The sequence below is a fragment of the Silene latifolia genome, chromosome 7, assembly GCF_048544455.1.
Source record: "Silene latifolia isolate original U9 population chromosome 7, ASM4854445v1, whole genome shotgun sequence".
NCBI lineage: Eukaryota > Viridiplantae > Streptophyta > Magnoliopsida > Caryophyllales > Caryophyllaceae > Silene > Silene latifolia.
Window position 1 is genome coordinate 84,032,825 of NC_133532.1, and position 21,538 is coordinate 84,054,362.

At 42.6% G+C, this 21,538-nt stretch overlaps 1 protein-coding gene across 1 annotated transcript; it reads left to right on the top strand.

Moving 5' to 3' along the window:
- The first annotated feature begins 1,191 nt into the window (after nt 1–1,191).
- On the top strand, nt 1,192–2,016 carry LOC141590307 (uncharacterized). The gene has a single exon (XM_074410905.1). It carries the CDS (start codon nt 1,192–1,194, stop codon nt 2,014–2,016), a length of 825 nt encoding a protein of 274 aa, XP_074267006.1.
- Nucleotides 2,017–21,538: the final 19,522 nt, after the last annotated feature.

The following is a 21,538-nucleotide window of genomic DNA, read 5'->3' on the forward strand; positions in this document are numbered from 1 at the left end:
TATCATCAAACTAAAAGAAAAACGGCAGGAAAAACGGCACAAAAAAAAAAAATTCCGAACCCTAAAAAAAATCCGAAACCCTAAAAATTTTTTTTCCGAAAATCCTATTGTTCACATACAAATTTATGAAAATCATCAAGATTAAAATCGTGGCCTAGTGCTCTGATACCACTTGTGGGAAATAATCTGTATACTTCCCTTAAACTAGAAGGATTATAACGAATTTAACAATGATGATTAAAGGTCATAAACAAAATACATAAACAAAGTATAAGGATTTAGAATTAACCTTCGGTCCTAGCAAAATTGGCCTAAGAACAATATCAAAATTGATATTCGCCTATTAGTTGCACCCAAGACGATATGAGATATGCCCTTTGATTATGCTAGAAATCGATCTAAAATTTTCTGTAAAATTTAGTTGTTTTTGTGTTTTGTGATGAGAGAGAGGAGGCAAGGTCAAGAAAAAGCATTAGGGTAGAAATAATTCTCTCCCTTTCTTTTTATACTGACCGAATTATCGAGTTAATTAGGAAAGAATAATACTTTCCTAATTTTCGGCCATCAGACCGAAATAAGGACTATAAGCTCCTTATTTTTGGTCTTTCCAAAAATATATAAAGTTTGTTAAATTGTCATCTAGTGAGGATCGAACCCATGACCTCTTGGCTTGTGTACCCTCACTATTACCACTATGACACATTCAACTTGTTGATATTAAATACAACTGATTATATTTAATTACGAATTAACAGATTAATTCGTCCAAGCTAACATTACATATATTTAATTAGATATAACTTATTATATTTAATTTACGAATTGACAGTTAATTCGTCTCAACTAATATTATTTAATTTTCATTAAATAATTATCTCATCAACACATCGACTAACTTTTTAGTCATTTTGGGCATCAATGTGATTATATTTCTATAACCACATTTCTCAAACACATCCTATAGGTGTGACCTTTAGGGACCAGTTGATCACCGCCATCTGTATGATAATAACGTCAAACTTTCTAGCAAGCCAACCGTTATTAGGTAAACGTTAATCAACTGATTAAATATACGAAGTATACCCTTGTGAACCTGTAAGAGATTTACAAATGTTATCACACTAATTTGTGGAGGACACAAGCTCCAACAATTATCTATGGGATGGCACTAGTGTCTACCTTAGAACACCTATGGTTAACTGGGAAAAGGTGTGTACTCCTCAGAGTGAGGGGGGCCTTGGACTTAGATATAGCCTTGACTGGAATAGGGCTACCATTGGGAAACTAGTATGGTGGATATATAGCAAGCCTGATAGTTTGTGGGTCAAATGGGTGCATCAGGTATATATCAGAGGTAGCAGTTGGGATAGTCATGTTCCTAAGACTCATATGAGCTGGAACTGGAAGACTATCTGCAAAATTAGAGATGATTTTCAGTCTGGATATGCTGCTGGTACTTGGCTTGCTGATAAGAAGGGGTATACTGTGTGTTCAGGATATGACTGGATTCGACATAAGGAACAGAAAGTTGGATGGGCAAAACTGATTTGGAAGAGTTGGGCATTGCCTAAACATAAATTTCTATCATGGTTAATCCTTAGGAATGCTCTGAATGTCAAAGCTAGACTGTTCAAGCATGGCATTTGCCAGGATGATATATGTTGCCTGTGCAATGCTGGTCAAGAGACAGTTGAGCATGTTTTTCAAGATTGTCAGTATGCATCAATGGTACTGGCAGGGATATGTGACTGGCTCTGTATTCCTAAACCTCCTGTGAATGGGATAATTTGGGTGGGGAGAAGAAACTGGAGCCTGCTGAAGAGGAATGTATGTCTGGCTGCTGTCATGGCAGTCTATTATGCAGTGTCGCATCAAAGAAATCAAGCAAGATTGGAAGGAATTATTTTGAGACCGAGCATTGTGATTCACCAGATTCAACAATGTCTCAAATTAAGAATGATTAGATGTAAGATTGTAACAAGTGTAGATGCAAACTGGATGGCTTCTATAATATAGAAGCTACTCTTAATTATTATTGTCCTTAGTTTGTAATAGTTGCTTTTGTGCTTAATGAGAACTTACCTTCTACCAAAAAAAAACATATCCTCCTTTCTTTTCTTTTTCTACCAACTCCATATGAAATAGAACGAGCCAACTCGCATCAATGGAAAGTATGCCGCAAAAATTACACTAAACTAGCTTGACAGGCAGGCTTAATTTGGGTGTAGTTAATGGGTCAAAAGGCTAAGTTTGGCTAATGTGGAGCTAAATGGGTGAAAATGAAAGAAAGGGAAAAAAAATTGCAAGCACCTCCCTGCACGTGACACCGACCACAAACCCGAATGTATGCAAGCAAAAAGCAATCGAATTTCATAAAAGTGCAAAGTGATGAACATGTTATGCAAGGAGTATACTACTCTCAATTCCTACATGAACTGGTCATGAATGACACCAGTCATACGGCTCTAATATCTTAGAAATTTTAAAGTAGTTTGCCAATTTTTCAGGTCAAGTCTATATGTTCAGCTGTATTTTTGACATTAACTCGTAGATTATGCGCATGACAAAGCTAATAACTATCAATCTGATGCAAGGCATAAGCGAAATGACAAGTTATAGTGCAATGTCATCATGGAAATCTACCGTTCCGACTCGACCTATATGCAAAATGAAACGTGATATTTTTTGAATTTTTCGATTTTTATTTTATTTTTTTTTTTGTTTTTGATTTTTCAATTTTTTATTTGAAATTAAAAACAAATGCAAGCAGAAAAATAAACGTGAATGCAAAACAAATGCAAATGCAGACTCAAAGGATGCAATACCCTCCCCAAACCAAAACGGACAACGCCCTTGTTGTCCTCCAGCATACACCAGCAGTATATATACAGGGAACGGGATAATTACAGCCAATAAATGAAGGAATAAATAAAGGAAATTAAAAATAAATAAAGCAGAAATACTTACAAAATAAGCGAACTTCCCCAAACCAGCCAGAAAACTGGGGAAGTGAGTAGACCAGTAGTTACTCGTCAGCCTCCTCCTCCTCAACCACCACGTAGGTGGGGTCTACCTCCTCCTCTCCTCTCCTCTGTCGACCCCCAGCAGCAAGGTCAGCTCGTACCCTCTCCTCCCGCTCGGCTGTGTCCTCCTCACTCTCATGATGTGGGTACCCCTCCGCCGGGTACCGGTAGAAAGAAGGGTGTGGTCAGCCCTCAGGAATGGGACGTCTCCTCATCATATGGTACTCGTATAGAGCAAATAAGGCAAGTGCCTAGTCCCGCTCCATACGAGCCTGCCTGGTGCAAAACTCAGGAAGAAGACCGTCACGACGCCCTTGGTCCATGACCTCAGGCGCCTCAAAGGGAGTAGGGGGAATAAAGTTAGCCGGCAGAACCGGCTGTGGAACAGAAGGAGTAGGGATAGGGGTCGGCGTGGACGTGGACGTCTGCCCATCCTGAGTCGGTGTGGACCCCTCTCTAGTCTCAGGTCGCTTCCGCTTTCTAGAAGCGAAAGAAGTGAAAGGAGTAAGTGGAAGGTGGTAGGAAGGTAGAGGTGGAGGCAACCTACCCGACACAGTGGTCAAAGGTACAAGACGGGATAGGTCGAGAAATGGTAAGGTCACAGACCTGGAACTACAAATCTTCCAAGTCCGCTGGTCTGCAGTTAACCAAAACATTACCTACATGGCATTAATATCTAGGTCCGCATCCCTATCTAAATGTGTCAAGCCTCTGGGGAAGTCAGTGAAGAGGGAACGAGCAATGTAGGAGGCTTTGCCTCCACAGGAAATCGTGCACGTCTTCTTCTGCCCGACATCGTTAAAATGTTTAGCTGTCAAGTAAGCAATGTTAAAAACAAAGGGGCCAGCGCTATCAATGTTTAAATAGCCCCCTAAAATAGACAACTCAACGTTGTTAACGGTTTTAGGCTCCTTTCGGCCGAAGATCGTCCCTCCAATAAGACGAAGAAAGTAACGGGTCGGGGGAAGATGGATGTGAGCCAACTTCCGCTGGTCAAAGGGAGTCTGTGCCAAAGTGGGCCAAAGTAAAGCCAGGACCTTCCGAGGAGGGTCCTGATGGCCATGAGAAGACAAACCTAACCTCCTCCCAAACTCAGCTAAGGTCCAAGTGGTGGTCTGGTTAAACAATCTAAAGGAGACACAAGAGCTCTCCGGGTCAGTGTCGTAGGCACCAGCTGAGAAGGTAAAAGAGTTGAAAAACTCAAGGGTCAGCTGCTCGTAAGTCAGAGCACTCATTGTGGTCAGCCTAGTGATCCCCGTCCCGTTCAAAAGTTCAGCCACAGACTCGTAAATCCCTAATTTCTCAAGTGAATTACGACACAAAAACTTAGTGGAAGTGATGTCACAGCGCATTAAAGATTTAAAACGTTTACGATGAATAGAATTCACGAAACGTTACCTCGGAAAAAAATCGAAGCGGATCAAGAGAGTCGTCTCCATGGTACGTGGCAGCAGCGCGTCCAGCAGTAGTAGGGACCCCTCGTCCCTATCCCCGTCCTCGTGAAGCGGCGGCAGCAATCCAGTGCGGCTCGGATCGGTCCGGGGACAAGCGCAGACGAAAAAAGCAACAGGATGATGACGTGACGACGCAGCAGGGGTCGACACTGTGGATGGGACAGAAGCTGTAGTGACATCAGCAGCAGTAAACAGTAACAACAGGACTAGTGACGGTGGTAGCAGCAGGGACCACCGTCTCAGAAACAGATGGACTAGCAGTCGAACTAGAAGAGGGTACGGTACTACTATCCATCCTATCAGTCAAATAAGTCCTTAAATCAGTCAATTAATTTACAATAACTCGAGTTTTCCCCAATTTTCGAAAATTTCGAAACCTAAAAACCCTAATTTAGGTCGAAAAATAACAAATTAAAAAATGAAAAACAAGGGGAAGGACTTACTTGATGATTACCCACGAACAAATGCAATTAGAATCAACAAAAATCAACAAAACAATCGGATTAAGACCCGATTTTCGCAAACCTAATACCCTAACTAAACCGCAAATAGCACGAGTTTGAAGGGGAAAGTAGAGGTCTTTTGTCGAGAACTAAGCAAGAAACACAATGTGGGTGTTTAATTTGGTAAAGGGGAATAAAAAATGGAGTTTTGGGGGATTTTTGGAGGGTTTATCGCAACAAAAGGGAAGATGAACAATTAGAATGAAAATAGAAAAGGAAGAAAAGACTCCCTTGCGTGTGTATAAGCAGCAGTCACTCGATCGAGTGATTTCAAATCACTTGATCGAGAGCTTTTTCCTCCAATCTGCTCGATCGAGAACTTCCTTGTTTTGACCTTTCGATCGAGGACCAAATACCTTTCGATCGAGAACTTTTCCTGGACATTTCTCTCGATCGAGTACAAAATGTGCTCGATCGAGTTGTTTTCCTTTGGCACGTATCCCAATGCAGCATATCTTCCCCAAACCTGCATAAAAACACAGAAAAATGCTTCCCGCAAATACCAAATTCACAAAAATATGCAGTCTATATCCGGTCTTACGCTAAAACTAACTACGCTATTGTCTAAAAGTCTAAACGCAATTTAAAAAGTCTAACGGAAATTCAAATTACAAAGTTTTACAATGGGACATTTCCCGCTTATCTTCCAAAGCACTTCAACAGCCCAAAAGGGGGCTTCTGACTGGAGGAGGTTCCTTCAGCATTGCGGACCGTCCTCTTGGATCGCCATGAGCTTGAACTTGTATTGATAGAAGAAGAATAGTTCGCGTCCACATACGCCTTCACTTTCTTCTTCCCTTTGTCATTCTTACTGGCAGTGTCACTCGTGTCATTCCCATCACTTAGCTTGCCCTTCACTGTACCTTGACCGACAGAATCTCCAATATCCACTCTAGTTGTACCTGCAACAGAAGAAACACCAGAATGGTCCTCCTTTTTGCTCTCAGTCTGAGGCGGAGGTGTCAATATAGCAGCACAAAACTCAATGTTATCAGCTGAAGAATCTGTGTCATGGTCTATAGAGGGTAAGGCATTGCAAGGTTGAACTTACATAGGGGCCCTACGAACATTGGACTGATAAAAGGTCAGCTCCTCGTCACCTATCTGAAAAGTAAGGGTCTTTCCCCCGACATCAATTACCGCGCGAGCAGTAAATAAAAATGGCCGTCCTAAAATAATAGGAGTATAAGAATCTTCGGGTATGTCTAAGACCACAAAGTCAACGGGAATAAAGAATCTCCCGATCTTAACAAGTATGTCCTCTAAGACACCTAATGGCCGCGATAATGTACGGTCGGCCATCTGAACGGTCATGTTAGTAAAGTGAAATTTAGTCAAACCAAGTCTCTTAGCGAGAGACAATGGTAAGACACTTACGCTAGCTCCTAAATCACATAGCGCATCATCAATTAAGTGGGTAGAAAAGCTACCCGGGTCAGATTGTTTGGGTGGTGTCCTATTCTGAATTAAGGCGGACCCTATTTCAGTCAAAGCTACCATTTCATGATCACTCATATGCCTCTTACGCGTTAATATTTCTTTCATAAATTTCATGTAAGAGGGTACCTGGGTAAGCAGTTCGGCGAATGGAACGTTGACATGAAGGCTCTTTAAAATATCAGCAAATTTTCCGAACTGTTGTTCAGCCTTCTTGTTCTGCAATCGCCTCGGGAAAGGGACTGTAATAGGAATTTCCAAACCTTTATTTCTTTCTTCTAAGGTTTCAACACGAATCTCAACATTTTTACTCGATCGACCCCTTTTTCCTTTCGATCGAGTACTTTTATCAGCATTATCCTTCGATCGAGGACAATCATCCACTCGATCGAAGTCTTCAATTCCAGCATTACTCGATCGAACAGCAATTTCACTCGATCGAGTGGTTTCCTCAGCATTTTCTCTCGATCGACCACCTGAAATGAGTCGATCGAGGACTTTCTTTAGGTTAAGCATACTTTCTTCCAATGACGACTGTTCAAGCTCAGCAACAATAATTTCCGAGTCTGATTTGTCTTCATCAGTCGACAATTTAGGTCCTTCGTAGGAAAGACCGCTTCTCAAATTAATCAGATTCACCGTCTCATGATGGTTTTTGTCAGGTTGAGATGGTAAATGACCCGGCTTCCTTGAAGATTGATTAGTGGCGAGTTGAGCTATTTGAGATTCGAGTGACTTGATCGACGCATCTTTTTGTTGGTCACTCTTTTGCAACTGGACAGTCAACACTTGTATCATTGACTTCAACTCAGTCATCTCACTTACACCACTAGAGGAAGCTCCTTGATGCGGTGGTGGAAAAGATGGAGGCTTTTGAAAGCCTTGTTGAGCTTTATAAGGGGGAACGTAGACTTGTTGTTGCTACTGCGGTGGAGGGGTAGGATTCAATACATTCTGACTAGTCCATCTCAAGTTAGGATGGACTCCACTCTGATTGTTGTAATAGGAGCCCCCTTGCCTAAATTGTTGAAAGGCATAGACCTGCTCCTTCTCAGCTAGACAGTCAACAGCAGTGTGACAATCTTCTCTTCCACATCTCTCACATGAGACGGTTTCTTGTCTAGTCAACAAGTGAACCGTCTGTTGATCTCCAGTATTCTGCAACTCTAACTTGTCAAAACGGGCATTCATGGCTTTCAGCTGAGCCACAACTGCATTATCAACAGAATTAACTGTTCGAATTCCTCCTCTCGAGTTTCTATATTCAGCACAATGGGTAGCCATCTCCTCAATAATTCCCCATCCCTTGTCATCATCAATATTCTTTTGGAATCGCCCATTTGATGAGGCATCCAAAATAGCACGGTGATCGTCATACAACCCATTATAGAACTGGTTGCATAAGAACCACTGATCGAAGCCATGATGAGGAAGAGACCGCACCAATTTCTTAAACCGGCACCAAGCTTCATAAAAGTTCTTATCTGGTGCTTGCTTGAAGCTTGTAATTTTCCCTCTCATCCGATTAGTTCGTTGTGGAGTAAAATACCTTTTATAGAAGGCAATGGCCAGGGTCTCCTAGTTGGTGATCCCAGCCGCGGTTCTGTCGAGATCAGTGAGCCATTCTCGGGCTCCATCGGTCAAAGAGAAGGGAAATAGGACCTCGTTGATCTTGTCCCGATTCACTCCCTTAGTAGCGGGAATGGTAGAGCAATAGTTTGTGAAAACCTCCATATGTTTTCGCGGATCCTCACCAGCTACACCACGATAAAGATTTCTTTCGAACAGATTGATATAGGATGGCCGAATGTCAAATGTATTTCCATCTTCGGTGGCAAGATTGAAATCTTTAGGGATTGAAGCAGTTGTTGGCTCCGAGTGACTCGCGATATTAGGAATCTTCACAGGATTAGCAGCAGAAATAGAATTGTCTTCTTCACAAGACCGGTCTTCTACAAATAAGAAGGGTTCTAGTTCGGGTTCAAAAGTACTCAAGGCTTCCTTTCGAATCTTTCTCAACAAACGTTGTCTAATGCGAAAAGTCCGCTCCGGTTCAGGATCAGCTGGCACTAACTCTGACCTGTTAGACCTGAGCATAAGCAACACTAGAGAAAATAAATAAGAATTGTCTCAAGGAATTAAAAATTCCCTGAGACGAAGACAAACGAAAATAAACAGACAAATAGGCTAATTCACTCCCAGGCAACGACACCAAAATTTGATACAGTCGTTTTAGTACCAAAAATAATTAATTAAGACAACTAACAGAAGTTAGCGGAAGTAGGGTCAATCTCCATAGGGAGGCTAATGTATCTATCTGCTAATTACGTTTGTCTAGTAATAAATGGGGGTTTTAAAGTTGTTTCCTATACTAATAAAGGTTTAAGGTAAGAGAAATAGAGAAAAGAGCAGTAAGGCAAGAAAAAGCAAGATATGTGATCAAATAAAGAGAGATATGTCAGGAATTCGGTTCACCATGGCAGTTCACTAACTCAGTCATAAATAGTTCAGACGATCTACTGTGATTAGGGCAAGGGAAAGGTCCTTCCGGTCCGCTATCCACCCTAGATTACAACTAACTTAACTTCCGTCCTCATTAGGGTAGTCTACTGTTCATAACAAGTCTGTTCATTCCAATCTTCCGATCTAGGATCGAATTTAACCAAATTAAAGAGGTTTAGAAGCGTGCACTCAACTAAACTTATTACGGTTATATTGGTATAAAACAGTTCTCACAATCAATCGTCTAACCTATTCACAACATCATCAATTCTCTACCATGGCTCCTCTAATCCTAACATAGAGGGAATTAGCTACTCATGCTTTTAATGTAGTCAACAACAATAACAATAAGTATGCTAAAAGGAGACATAATAATGAGATTAAAGAGACGAATCATAAACTAATAAACAAGAGAACAATAATTAAGAGCAAACAAGGAATTAAATTGAGATTAAAGAGAAGAGAAAGATTACAAACTTCAGATCCGGAAATAAAGAGGTAGAGGAAAAGTTCCAGCAGTAATTAGAGTAATTAAGAGTAGAGTAAGTATGATAAGATCTGTCATTAACCTAATGACGTCTTCCCTTATATAGGGGGAAGATTATTAACTAAAATAAACCTAAGCACGGAATAAAAATCCCGAGTAAATAAGTAAACCACTCGATCGAGGCATTTCATCCCTCTCGATCGAGTGATTCCTCAGCCAATCTCTTCGATCGAGCAAATAAGGCTCTCGATCGAACACCTTCAATATAGCACACTTCGATCGAGTACAACAACAACTCGATCGAACTCCTTGCTCTACCAAAACCACTCGATCGACCATAGAAGACCTCGATCGAGTAACTTGCCACTGAAATCAGCCTTGAACTCGTTTGGTTAGCTTCCATGGACCTCCTTCACGCTTCCCGAGGTACGGCATTCTGCTCTAAATCTTCATCTCCTTAAAATTCATGCTAGGAGGAATGAAAAAGGTACGATTCCACTACTTTAAGGTCAATTCCTGCAAATGAGACAAAACGAACCGAAGTAGCCAATTCGGGGCATTTAGCAATACAAAACTGTAGAAATGTCATAGGAATGCGTGCAATAAAAGGCTAAAAAGACTATATAAATTGCACGTATCACCCGACGCCCTCATAAGTTGATGGGTTGAGCGGGCGATGATAGTGCTCAGGTGGGTAGCATCCACCGGTTTCTCAGCCCCCCTACCCACATTCTTAAGAGCTTCAAGGAGTGCATCCTGCTGCTCGATCATACGAGCTACCTCATCCGTGGACATCTCAGTTGCTTGGATATACACGGCTGACCTCTTTGGCGGTATTTTGAGCTGATAAGAAGCAAGGAAACGTAAGCACAAAGCCTACGACTCAAAATCTAAATGACCCTCCGCCAAAGAAACACTCGGCCGAGTATAACATAATACTCGGTCGAGTACTACTAGTACTCGGTCGAGTTTTCCACTCCAGAAGCAAACGTCAAAAACGCAGAAAACATACTCGGTCGAGTATGCTCAATACTCGGTCGAGCTGCCACAACCAGTAGCTACTGCTACGCATACCCAAACAACAATCGGTCGAGTGCTTGGTTACTCGGGCGAGTACCCCCTACTTGGTCGAGTACCTGCCCTGCTCGGCCGTGTCATGCCAAAACGAGTTACTAATAACATAAGCGTACTTTATACATACATTTTATACCAAGATATATATATATATATATATATATATATATATATATATATATATATATATATATATATATATATATATATATATATATATATATATATATATATATATATATATATATATATATACGATATGTCACTACCCTTTGAAAGCCACATAATAAACACTTAACATGCCAACATATTCCATGCTCAAAATCTAATATTGAAAAAATTCAATGCATCTTTCACATGCTATCATATTCCACTTCTTCCACCATATCATCCAACTAGTGAACAAAATTCATGCCACAAGTACTACACACACATGACCCGACACACAACAACTTCCCCCCTGTGACCGGCTTGAGATCGTAAGGGCCTTATTGAGACTTTGGGACGTCTCCCAAGTCTTTGCGGTAGCTCCAAACAACTCTCCCCGGGTTCATTTTATTTAGACTCCCTAAGTTCATTGGGTTCATTAGTTTTAGATGCCAGAATCGTCGCTCTGATACCACTTTGTAACACTCCCTCATACCAAGGTACCTTACCATGGACTACCCTAGCATGAAAGACTGTTACCATCTCGGTTGCCCGAGGTTAGTATATCAAAGTTAACAATCCAAAACACATTTATTAAAGTGCAACTGAGTTTAACGATTACATGTTTCCAAAAACCAAACCAAGTACAACTGTGAAATGTCTAACAACTACAAAGAATGCAAACTAAGTCTCTTGACAGCGGAAGCTAGACTCGAGTGATGACTCCCCATAACTGTCCCGTAGCTAAAGAACTGCATCACCTGTCACAATCTGCTCACCATCCCCGAATGGATCACCACAGATTTTATAAAACAACAACGGGGTCAGTTGCTGAATAATCAAAGTAAGACAAGTACAAAAGGCAACCAGCTGATCATCATCCTCCTCCGGTCTCCCAATCTCACACAGTAACCGACTACACACCAAAGTGCGTAGCCCTGCCGGATTACCCATCGCAACAGGTAATCCTCGGCGCCAGTGGGGGACCGCAACCAATCCCCACTTAAGCCCCGCTCATCAACGAGCGATATCCTTGTCCCTTAATGTGCACATCCCCTCCCGTGGCGAGTTCCACGGAGGGCGAACTAGGGTGTGAAGCCACTACCGCAAGTGACTCCACCACAATCATCACAACACCAACACCATCACCACACCAACACTACAACAATGATCAGCAGACAAATAACCGTACGTAAAACAACATAATCTCAAATCAATTAAACAGGAACTGAGTAGAGAAACCCTACCTTAGCACAACTGCAAGAGACACAAGCAAGTCAATCTAGAACGGCTCCTCTACGAAGTCCCCACCTAACACAATCACATAAACAACAATCACCATATGCAAAACCCCCTTTTTCCCAATTCCCAATTCACAATTCAAGCCAAACCCTAAAAGATTAATCAAAGAATTAGGGGAAAACAAGGACTTACCGACGATAGAACAAAAGATGAAGGAACTTGCTAACGATCACACACACTTGGGAGAGATTTGGAGAGATTAGAGCGTCGTTGAGTTTTTAGGTTTTGTAAAAATTTAATTAGAAACGGATTAACGCGTTTTATATAACTCTAATCATCTCCAAACCAAACCGCGGAAATAACACCCGTCAGACCAGATACTCGGTCGAGTATAGAGTATACTCGGCCGAGTACCCTCTACTCGGTCGAGTATTCCACATACTCGGCCTAATAATCTTGGGCAGTAGCCATTCCAGGATACACGACATCCCTTACTCGACCGAGTAGGCCATATTCGGCCGAGTACGGGCTTAGGAAATCCGTAGTATTACAGAAACGGTGGCCTTGGTTAAAAAGTCCTTCCTTGAAAACCCGGTGGACCTTGGGTAAAGGGTTGGGTTTGTTTGTTAGCTTGGAAGTTTGGTGGGTTTTGTGATTTTGATTGGAAAGTGGGGTTTTGTACATTTTGAGAACCATAGGAAAACTTTGGGTGGGCTCTCATTCCGAGGTGATAGTGGTTATTGTTGAAAGCTTGTCTAGCCTGACTAGACTCCCATACCCCCATTCACTTATTCCATACAACTCACATCTCCCACCATCAAAGGGCACTCATTTGGTGGATGCCCTTGATCCCCACAAAAGTCACAGCTATAAACATGGGCTCTTGGTGAAGAATTATTGGGTGTGGTAGAACTCAACAATGCAACTTGTTGTTTAAGCTCCTCTATCAATGTAACACCCCCATACTCCAAGTGCCTTACCAGGACCACTCAGGTATAAGGATGCTACCATCTCGGTTACCCGAGGCAATGATAATCATCAGACAATAACGAAACAACATTAAATAGTATAACTTTAGTGAAAGGTTACAATCCGAAACCAAAACCGAAATACGAATACAAGTTCTCAAACCAACTGTCTAATCAGCTAAATGAAATGTTTATTAAACTACTAAAGCTACAAAAAAGACTTCTATCATCGACGGTGGCACATCCCAAATATCCCAAAGAATCGACTCATATCTCTCTCAATAACCGCACCATCCCCGAATGGATCACCACGCTTTTAAAACATTAAACGGGGGTCGACTAATCACACAATTTATATAAACCAACAACATAGTAAACAAGCGACTCAATCATCACGTATATTCTCCAAACTCCAAACCCAACTCCACAATCCCGACTACACACTAAAGTGTGTAGCCCCCGAGTGCCCATCGCAACAGTCACTCCTCGCGCCTGGGGGACCGCACCGTTCCCACCTAAGCCCCGCTCATCTCCATCGAGCGATAAACCCAAATCCATTAATGTGCACATCCCTTCGTGGCGGGTTCCACGAGATAGGCGAATCATGGGCGTGAAGCCACTCCCACAAGTGACTCCACTCGGCCAGAACGCGCCCAAGAACACAGACAGATACAATCAATCACAACTACAACCAACAATCAAAGCCAACAACCGTCACAATACGAGTATGATAATATTCAACAATCACAAACACCAATCAACACATCATGGGACTAATACGAGTAGGGAAACCCTACACTGAAAGCAACACAATCGACGGTCTCACAAATTGATATCAAAAAGCTTCCTCTACGAATCCTCCTCCTAACATACAAACATATAATCACTACCAATCACAAAATACAACAAAACCCCCAAATCCCATTATTAGGGTTTAACCAACTTTGACTAAATACTATAAAAACGGTACGTAGATCTTACCCTCGACTTGAAGGATCACAACGGTATAAAGAAAGGTAAAATCCGACCTTCCAAGCTCCGGGATTTGCCAACAATGCGATTGATGCGAAGAACGTAGTTTGATTTCTCTCTTTGAAAGTAATTAGGTTTTAAAAGTGTTTAAAGAAAAGTGACGGAAGTTATTATATACTTAATCGCATTATTAACAAAACCCGACAAATCATCCCCGTAAAACCGGCTTACTCGATCGAGTAGCCGAGGTACTCGATCGAGTGCCCCCTTACTCGATCGAGTATCAACGTTACTCGATCGAGTACCCAACAGGTCAGAAACTATTTTAAAAACGCAACTCACCCTTACTCGACAGAGTAAGGCCTACTCGATAGAGTACCCAGAGACTCATAAAACCGTAGTATTACAGTCTTCCCTCCTTAAAAAGAACTCCGTTCCCGAAGTTCAAACCACAACAAAACAAAGGCACACACTACAACACTCCCGACTCAACAACCAAAACAACACTCAACATAAAACATGTTACTAACCCAAACTCAACTCGACTCAACCACAACAAACATACCGACACAACATAAAAAGGGTATAAAACTCTTAAAAACTCTTCGCGATCATCTCCTACCCCCCTAAAAGAAACAAGGTTACGTCCCCGTAACCATACATACCTGATCAAAAATGAAAGGGTAACGCTCTCTCATGGCCTCCTCTACCTCCCATGTAGCTTCCTCAGTCTCGTGGTTAGACCAAAGGATCTTAAGCAAAACTGTCTCACCACTCCTTGTCTTCCTAACCTTCCGGTCAAGAATCTGCTTAGGTACCTCAAGATATGATAAGGACTCATCTAGCTCTAAGCTATCTGCCTCTAACACATGTGACGGGTCACTCACATACTTCCGCAGCTGCGATACATGAAAAACATTATGCACTCTCTCTAAAGCAGCTGGTAAAGCCAGACAATATGCAACCTCTCCAACCCGCTCTAAGATCTCATAAGGCCCGATAAACTTCTGACTCAGCTTGCCTTTCTTCCCAAATCTCATAACCCCACGTATAGGAGACACTTTCAGAAGAACCTTATCCCCAACCTGAAACTCTATATCCCGACGATGTAGATCTGCATAACTCTTTTGCCTATCCTGAGCTGCTCTCATCCGTTCCCTGATCATCTTAATCTATTCAACCATCTCATGTACCATCTCTGGTCCTAGAACCACTGCCTCAGCACTGTCGTCCCAACAAATCGGACTCCTACATCTCCTCCCATATAAAGCCTCAAACGGTGCCATGCCAATACTAGTGTGATAGCTGTTGTTGTAAGAAAACTCTATCAAATCTAACCTCTATTCCCAGCTACCACCAAAGTCCATCACACAAGCTCGTAACATATCCTCAAGAGTCTTGATCGTTCTCTCGGTCTGACCGTCTGTCGCAGGATGAAATGCTGTACTCATCTTCAAAGTTGTTCCCAAAGATTCCTGCAACTCTTTCCAAAACCTTGAGATAAATCTCGCATCTCTGTCGGACACTATGTCCTTAGGGACTCCATGTAACTTAAGCACATTCTTCCGATAAGCCATAGCTAATTGTGCTTTAGTCCATGTATCTTTCATTGGCACAAAGTGAGCTGATTTGGTCAGTCGATCCACTATTACCCATATCATGTTGTTACCCTGTTGACTCTTTGGCAAACCCACGATAAAATCCATAGAAATGGATTCCCACTTCCACTCAGGTACCTCTAAAGACTGAATCTTACCTTGTGGTCATCGTTGTTCCCCTTTAACTCTCTGGAATGTCAAACAACGGGCCACAAACTCAGCTGTTTCTTTCTTCATCCCAGGCCACCAAAACGTGTTCTTTAAATCCTTGTATAGCTTGTCACCACCTGGATGTACTGAATACGGTGTACAATGTGCCTCTGTCATGATAGTCTTTTTCAACTCCTCATCATTAGGGACACAGCACCTCCCATCAAACCTCAAACTACCATCTGTATGAATAGAGAATCGAGACACTGTCCCTTTCTCTACCCCAGCTCTCCACTCAACCATCTTAGGATCCAACGCCTGTTTACCTCGAATATCATCATAAAGATCAGGCTGTACTGTCAAATCTCCCACGGCATCCCGTCTCTGCATCATATGTATCCCAAACCTCCCCACCTCATCTCTCAACCTCATCAAAGATAGAGCTGTACACAAAGAATGTACACTCTTCCTACTCAAAGCATCTGCAACAACATTGGCTTTCCCTTCATGGTAGATAATATCCATGTCATAATCGCCAATCAGCTCCATCCACCTCCTCTGTCTCATGTTCAACTCCTTTTGAGTGAAGATGTACTTGAGACTCTTGTGATCCAAAAATACCTTAAAGGTCGCCCCATAACGGTAATGTCTCCAAATCTTGAGAGCAAACACCACTGCACCCAACTCTAGATCATGTGTAGGGTAGTTCTCCTCATACGGCTTCAGTTGCCTAGAAGTATAGGCAATCACCTTACCGTTCTGCATCAACACACATCCCAACCCATTCTTTGAGGCATCTGTATAAACCTCAAAGTTCTCGATCCCTTCAGGCAATGCTAAGATAGGAGTTGTGGTCAAACGCTCCTTTAATGTTTAGAACGTCGTCTCACAACTCTCATCCCAACGAAACCTGTTCTCTTTCCTCATCAAAGCTGTCATAGGTCTAGCTATCTTGGAGAAATCTTTCACGAACCGTCTGTAGTATCCAGCTAAACCCAAGAAACTCCCGATCTCAGCAACATTCTTTGGTGCTTCCCACTTTGTCACTGCCTCAATCTTTGCCGGATCCACAACTACTCCCTCCTTAGAGATCACATGCCCCATAAAAGCAACTTTCTCTAACCAGAACTCACACTTGGACAGCTTAGCATAAAACTCATGCTCCCTCAAAGTCTGCAACACAATCCTCAGATGCTCCTCATGCTCCTCCTTAGTCTTAGAGTAGACTAAGATGTCATCGATAAACACCACCACAAACTTGTCCAAAAACTGTCTGAAGATTCTGTTCATCAAATCCATAAACACATTCGGTGCATTAGATAACCCAAACGGCATCACCACATACTCATAATGGCCATACCTCGACGTGAAAGTTGTCTTTGGTATGTCCACCTCTCTAATCTTCACCGATGGTACCCCGACCTCAAATCAATCTTGGAAAAGACCGATGCACCACTCAACCGATCAAACAGGTCATCTATCCTTGGCAAAGGATACTTGTTCTTCACCGTCACTCGGTTCACTCTCCTTGTAGTCTATGCACAACCTCAAACTCTCATCTTTCTTCTTCACAAAAAGAACTCGGTGCTCCCCACTACGATACACTAGGTCTAATGTATCCATTCTCTATCGATCATCTAACTGTTTCCGAGCTCCTCCATCTCTTTAGGACCCATCCGTCTGCGGTGCCTTAGAGATTGGCCCCGTCCCCTGTTTCAACTCAACCGTGAAATCTATCTCCCTCTTCGGTGGCAACCCCTTTAATCTCCTCCGAAAAACATCTCGCAAACTCTCCCACCACCGGTATCGATCAATCGTCGGACTCTCTATCCGGTCATCTCTCACATGACACAAGATCAAAGGGCATCCCTTCCTCGGATAAGACTTCAAAGTAACAAATGTAATCGCTTAACTTTGGGTTTGACTACAAACCCACGATAAGACACACTAACACCCTTAGGACCTCTCAAAGACACTTTCTTTTGATGACAATCTATCTTAGCTTTATACTTTCCCAACCAATCCATCCCGACTATCATCTCAAAACCGTCAAAAGGAAACTCTAGCAAGCCTACAGGTAGATCAACTTGCCCAACTATCATAGGTACATCTCTATACAACCTCCCACATGATACAGACTCACCCGAAGGTATAAAAACTTTCTCACTTACAGACTCATATACCCTCAAACCCAACCGTTTAACATGACTCAAGATACAAACGACCGTGATGCCCCGAATCAAACAAAACAAAGGTATGAATACCGTTAACAAGAAAAGTACCAGTGATAACATGTGCATCATCCTCACCGCTTTCTTGTCCATCATGAACACTTTCCACCGGTCTTCCGTCCACCTCCCTGAACAGATTGGTGATGTGGTCGCTTAGCACCCGACCCCGATTGTTGTTGTTCGTAGCTGGTTTCTCGATAGAATTACCGCCATTGCGGTTACCTCCACCCCGATAGCTTTGACTTCCCTGGTTAGACCATGACCCGACGGTCTATTGCTCGCATAACTCGTGTAGGTCCCCGAGAATAGCTCCCGAGCCGATCCCCGAAAGCCCTGTGGCATACTCGTGCACTCATGTCTCTTGTGGCCTACACCGCCACAGCCAAAGCAAGTCATTCCCCAACTACCACTACTACTCACACGGCCACGCCCAAAGGAAGCCCCAGCACTGAACCCTGACCCAGAAGAAAACCCTCTAGCTTGATTGTGGTTGCCTTTCTTGTGACTATATTGGCCACCACCCTCACTCTCAGCCTTTCTTTTCTCACCCACTCTCTCCTGAGCCATCTCCACCAATCTCTCAGCTCTCCCAGCCCTTTCATAAGCTTCCTTAACATCAGTAAGGACTCCCACGGGTAGCTTATCCATGATCTTAGGGGTCAACCCCCTCTCAAACCTCAGTGCCAGATTCTCCTCACTCAAATCCATATCCTCAGCATACCTAGACTTCTCATTAAACTTGCTCTGATACCATTTTGTAACACCCTCATACTCCAAGTGCCTTACCAGGACCACTCAGGTATAAGGATGCTACCATCTCGGTTACCCGAGGCAATGATAATCATCAGACAATAACGAAACAATATTAAATAGTATAACTTTAGTGAAAGGTTACAATCCGAAACCAAAACCGAAATACGAATACAAGTTCTCAAACCAACTGTCTAATCAGCTAAATGAAATGTTTATTAAACTACTAAAGCTACAGCGGAAGACTTCTATCATCAGACGGTGGCACATCCCAGCTATCCCAGTAACTCGACTCATACTCGCTCAATAATCGCTCACCATCCCCCCGAATGGATCACCACAGTTTTTAAAACATTAAACGGGGTCGGTACTAATCACACAATTTATATAAACCAACAACACAAGAAACAAGCACTCAATCATCACAGATATTCTCCGAACTCCAAACCCAACTCCACAATCCTGACTACACACTAAAGTGTGTAGCCCTGCCAGAGTGCCCATCGCAACAGGTCATTCCTCGCCGCCAGTGGGGGACCGCAACCGTTCCCACCTAAGCCCCGCTTATCTCCATCGAGCGATAAACCCAAATCCATTAATGTGCACATCCCTTCTGTGGCGGGTTCCAGAGAAGGCGAATCATGGGCGTGAAGCCACTCCCGCAAGTGACTCCACTCAGCCAGGGACGCACCCCGAAGAACACAGACAGATACAATCAATCACAGCTACAACCAACAATCAAAGCCAACAACCGTCACAATACGAGTATGATAATATTCAACAATCACAAACACCAATCAACACATCATGGGACTAATACTGAGTAGGGAAACCCTACCTGGAAAGCAACACAATCAGACGGTCTCACAGCTGATATCAAAAAGCTTCCTCTACGAATCCTCCTCCTAACATACAAACATATAGTCACTACCAATCACAAAATACAACAAAACCCCCAAATCCCATTATTAGGGTTTAACCAACTTTGACTAAATACTATAAAAACGGTACGTAGATCTTACCCTCGACGCAAGGATCACAACGGTATAAAGAAAGGTAAAATCCGACCTTCCAAGCTCCGGGATTTGCTAACAATGCGAATGATGCGAAGAACGTAGTTTGATTTCTCTTTTTGAAAGTAATTAGGTTTTAAAAGTGTTTAAAGAAAAGTGACGGAAGTTATTATATACTTAATCGCATTATTAACAAAACCCGACAAATCATCCCCCGTAAACCGGCTACTCGATTGAGTAGCTGAGGTACTCGATCGAGTGCCCCCTTACTCGATCGAGTATCAACGTTACTCGATCGAGTACCCAACAGGTCAGAAACTATTTTAAAAACGCAACTCACCCTTACTCGACAGAGTAAGGCCTACTCGATAGAGTACCCAGAGACTCATAAAACCGTAGTATTACAATCAATCCCTTAACCTCCATGTTATTCACCGACTCAACACTTACCTTTCCTTTCCTTTTATGACGGTCATTGTTCCAATGAAAAGTTCGAGACGCCATCTCCTCAATCAACTCTTTGGCCGTCTTGTGGTCAATTTTATCGAGTGCCCCTTTCCCCGAACCAGAATCTAGGTTCATCTTCATATCATTGTACAATCCCTCATAAAAGTTGTTGATGAGATCATCCTCACCAACACTTACCTTCGGAGGGCCTTTTATCTTTCCCATGCCTCGTAGAGGGTTTCATCATCGAGTTGAGTGAAGCCTTGGAGTTCACTTTTGATCTTTGCCGTTCTTTGAGGCGGGAATTATTTGTTCAAGAAAGTCTTTGAGACATCATTCCATGTTCTTAGAGAATCGGGTTCACAACTCTTGAGCCACTCCTTAGCACTTCCCCTCAAAGAGTAAGGGAATAGCCTAAGGCGGATGGCATCATCCGAAACTCCATTGGCCTTGTACATCTCACAACTATCAAAAGTCATTGAAATGCTCATTTGGGTTTTCGGTTGGACCTCCCCCAAATTGATTCCCTTGGACCAATTGTAGTAACGTACCCTTCACTTCAAAGTTGTTTGCTTGAATTGGTGGCTTCACAATACTCGGGTTGACGATTGTTTTTGGAGCCAAATTGTCTCTCATAGGAACCGCGGCCATAACTACTTCTTCGGGAGTCCCAAAAGGATTCTCAAAGAATTCTTGATTACCCGGTTCTTCTAATTCGTATTCCACTACTAAAGGTTCTTCAACACTTGAACTTGATGCTTCTATCAAACCCCTTCTTCGTAATGCGTTAAGTCTCCTAGCGGTGGCTTCAATTTCAAGGTCAATCTCAAGTGGTGGACCTCTTCGGTTCCGCCTAACCATGCAAAGAAGAACCTACAACACTCAAGAAGAGGATTAGTAACAAAGAAAGACTTAGTCTAAACTAGAATAAAACGATTAATATCTAGCCTTGCTCCCCGGCAACGACGCCAAAAACTTGATGATTCAAAGTCTAACCTCCTCGCAAGTGAACGAGTTCGTTGCACTATTTAAGGGTCGAATCCGCAAGGAGCATGGGAGAGTACTAATTGTTTTAAGTCTTTGGTTTAGCTAAGTCGACGCAAATTGAGTTGAGATTATAGACTAAACAACTACACTAATCAAAATAACATGTGAATGAACTAAAAATGGAAATTGAACAAGTTAGATTAAGAAGTTGTAATTCAAGGATAAGAAAAGCCTAGGACCCGATCTTCCCACCAACAATTCGGGTTTACTATCATAATTCCATTCGACTAGCCATTGGGGTGATACAAAGAGGGAGATGCCTCTAATTCGCCTAATACTCCCCTCTCGGGTTCGCATTAGGACACTAGTTCTCCCACCCCCCTCCCTTTCGGTCTCGGAGGTCGGAATCCCAAGGTAGAAACCCGACTACCCCAGAAATGTGCACTTCTCTAAGGTATCCTAGTCTCTCCTAAGTCCAAAAGCCCTCACCATTTTTCGGGTCATCCAACTCCTTCTCTCGAAGGTCGAATTCAAACACTAGACTAGAGGTGCC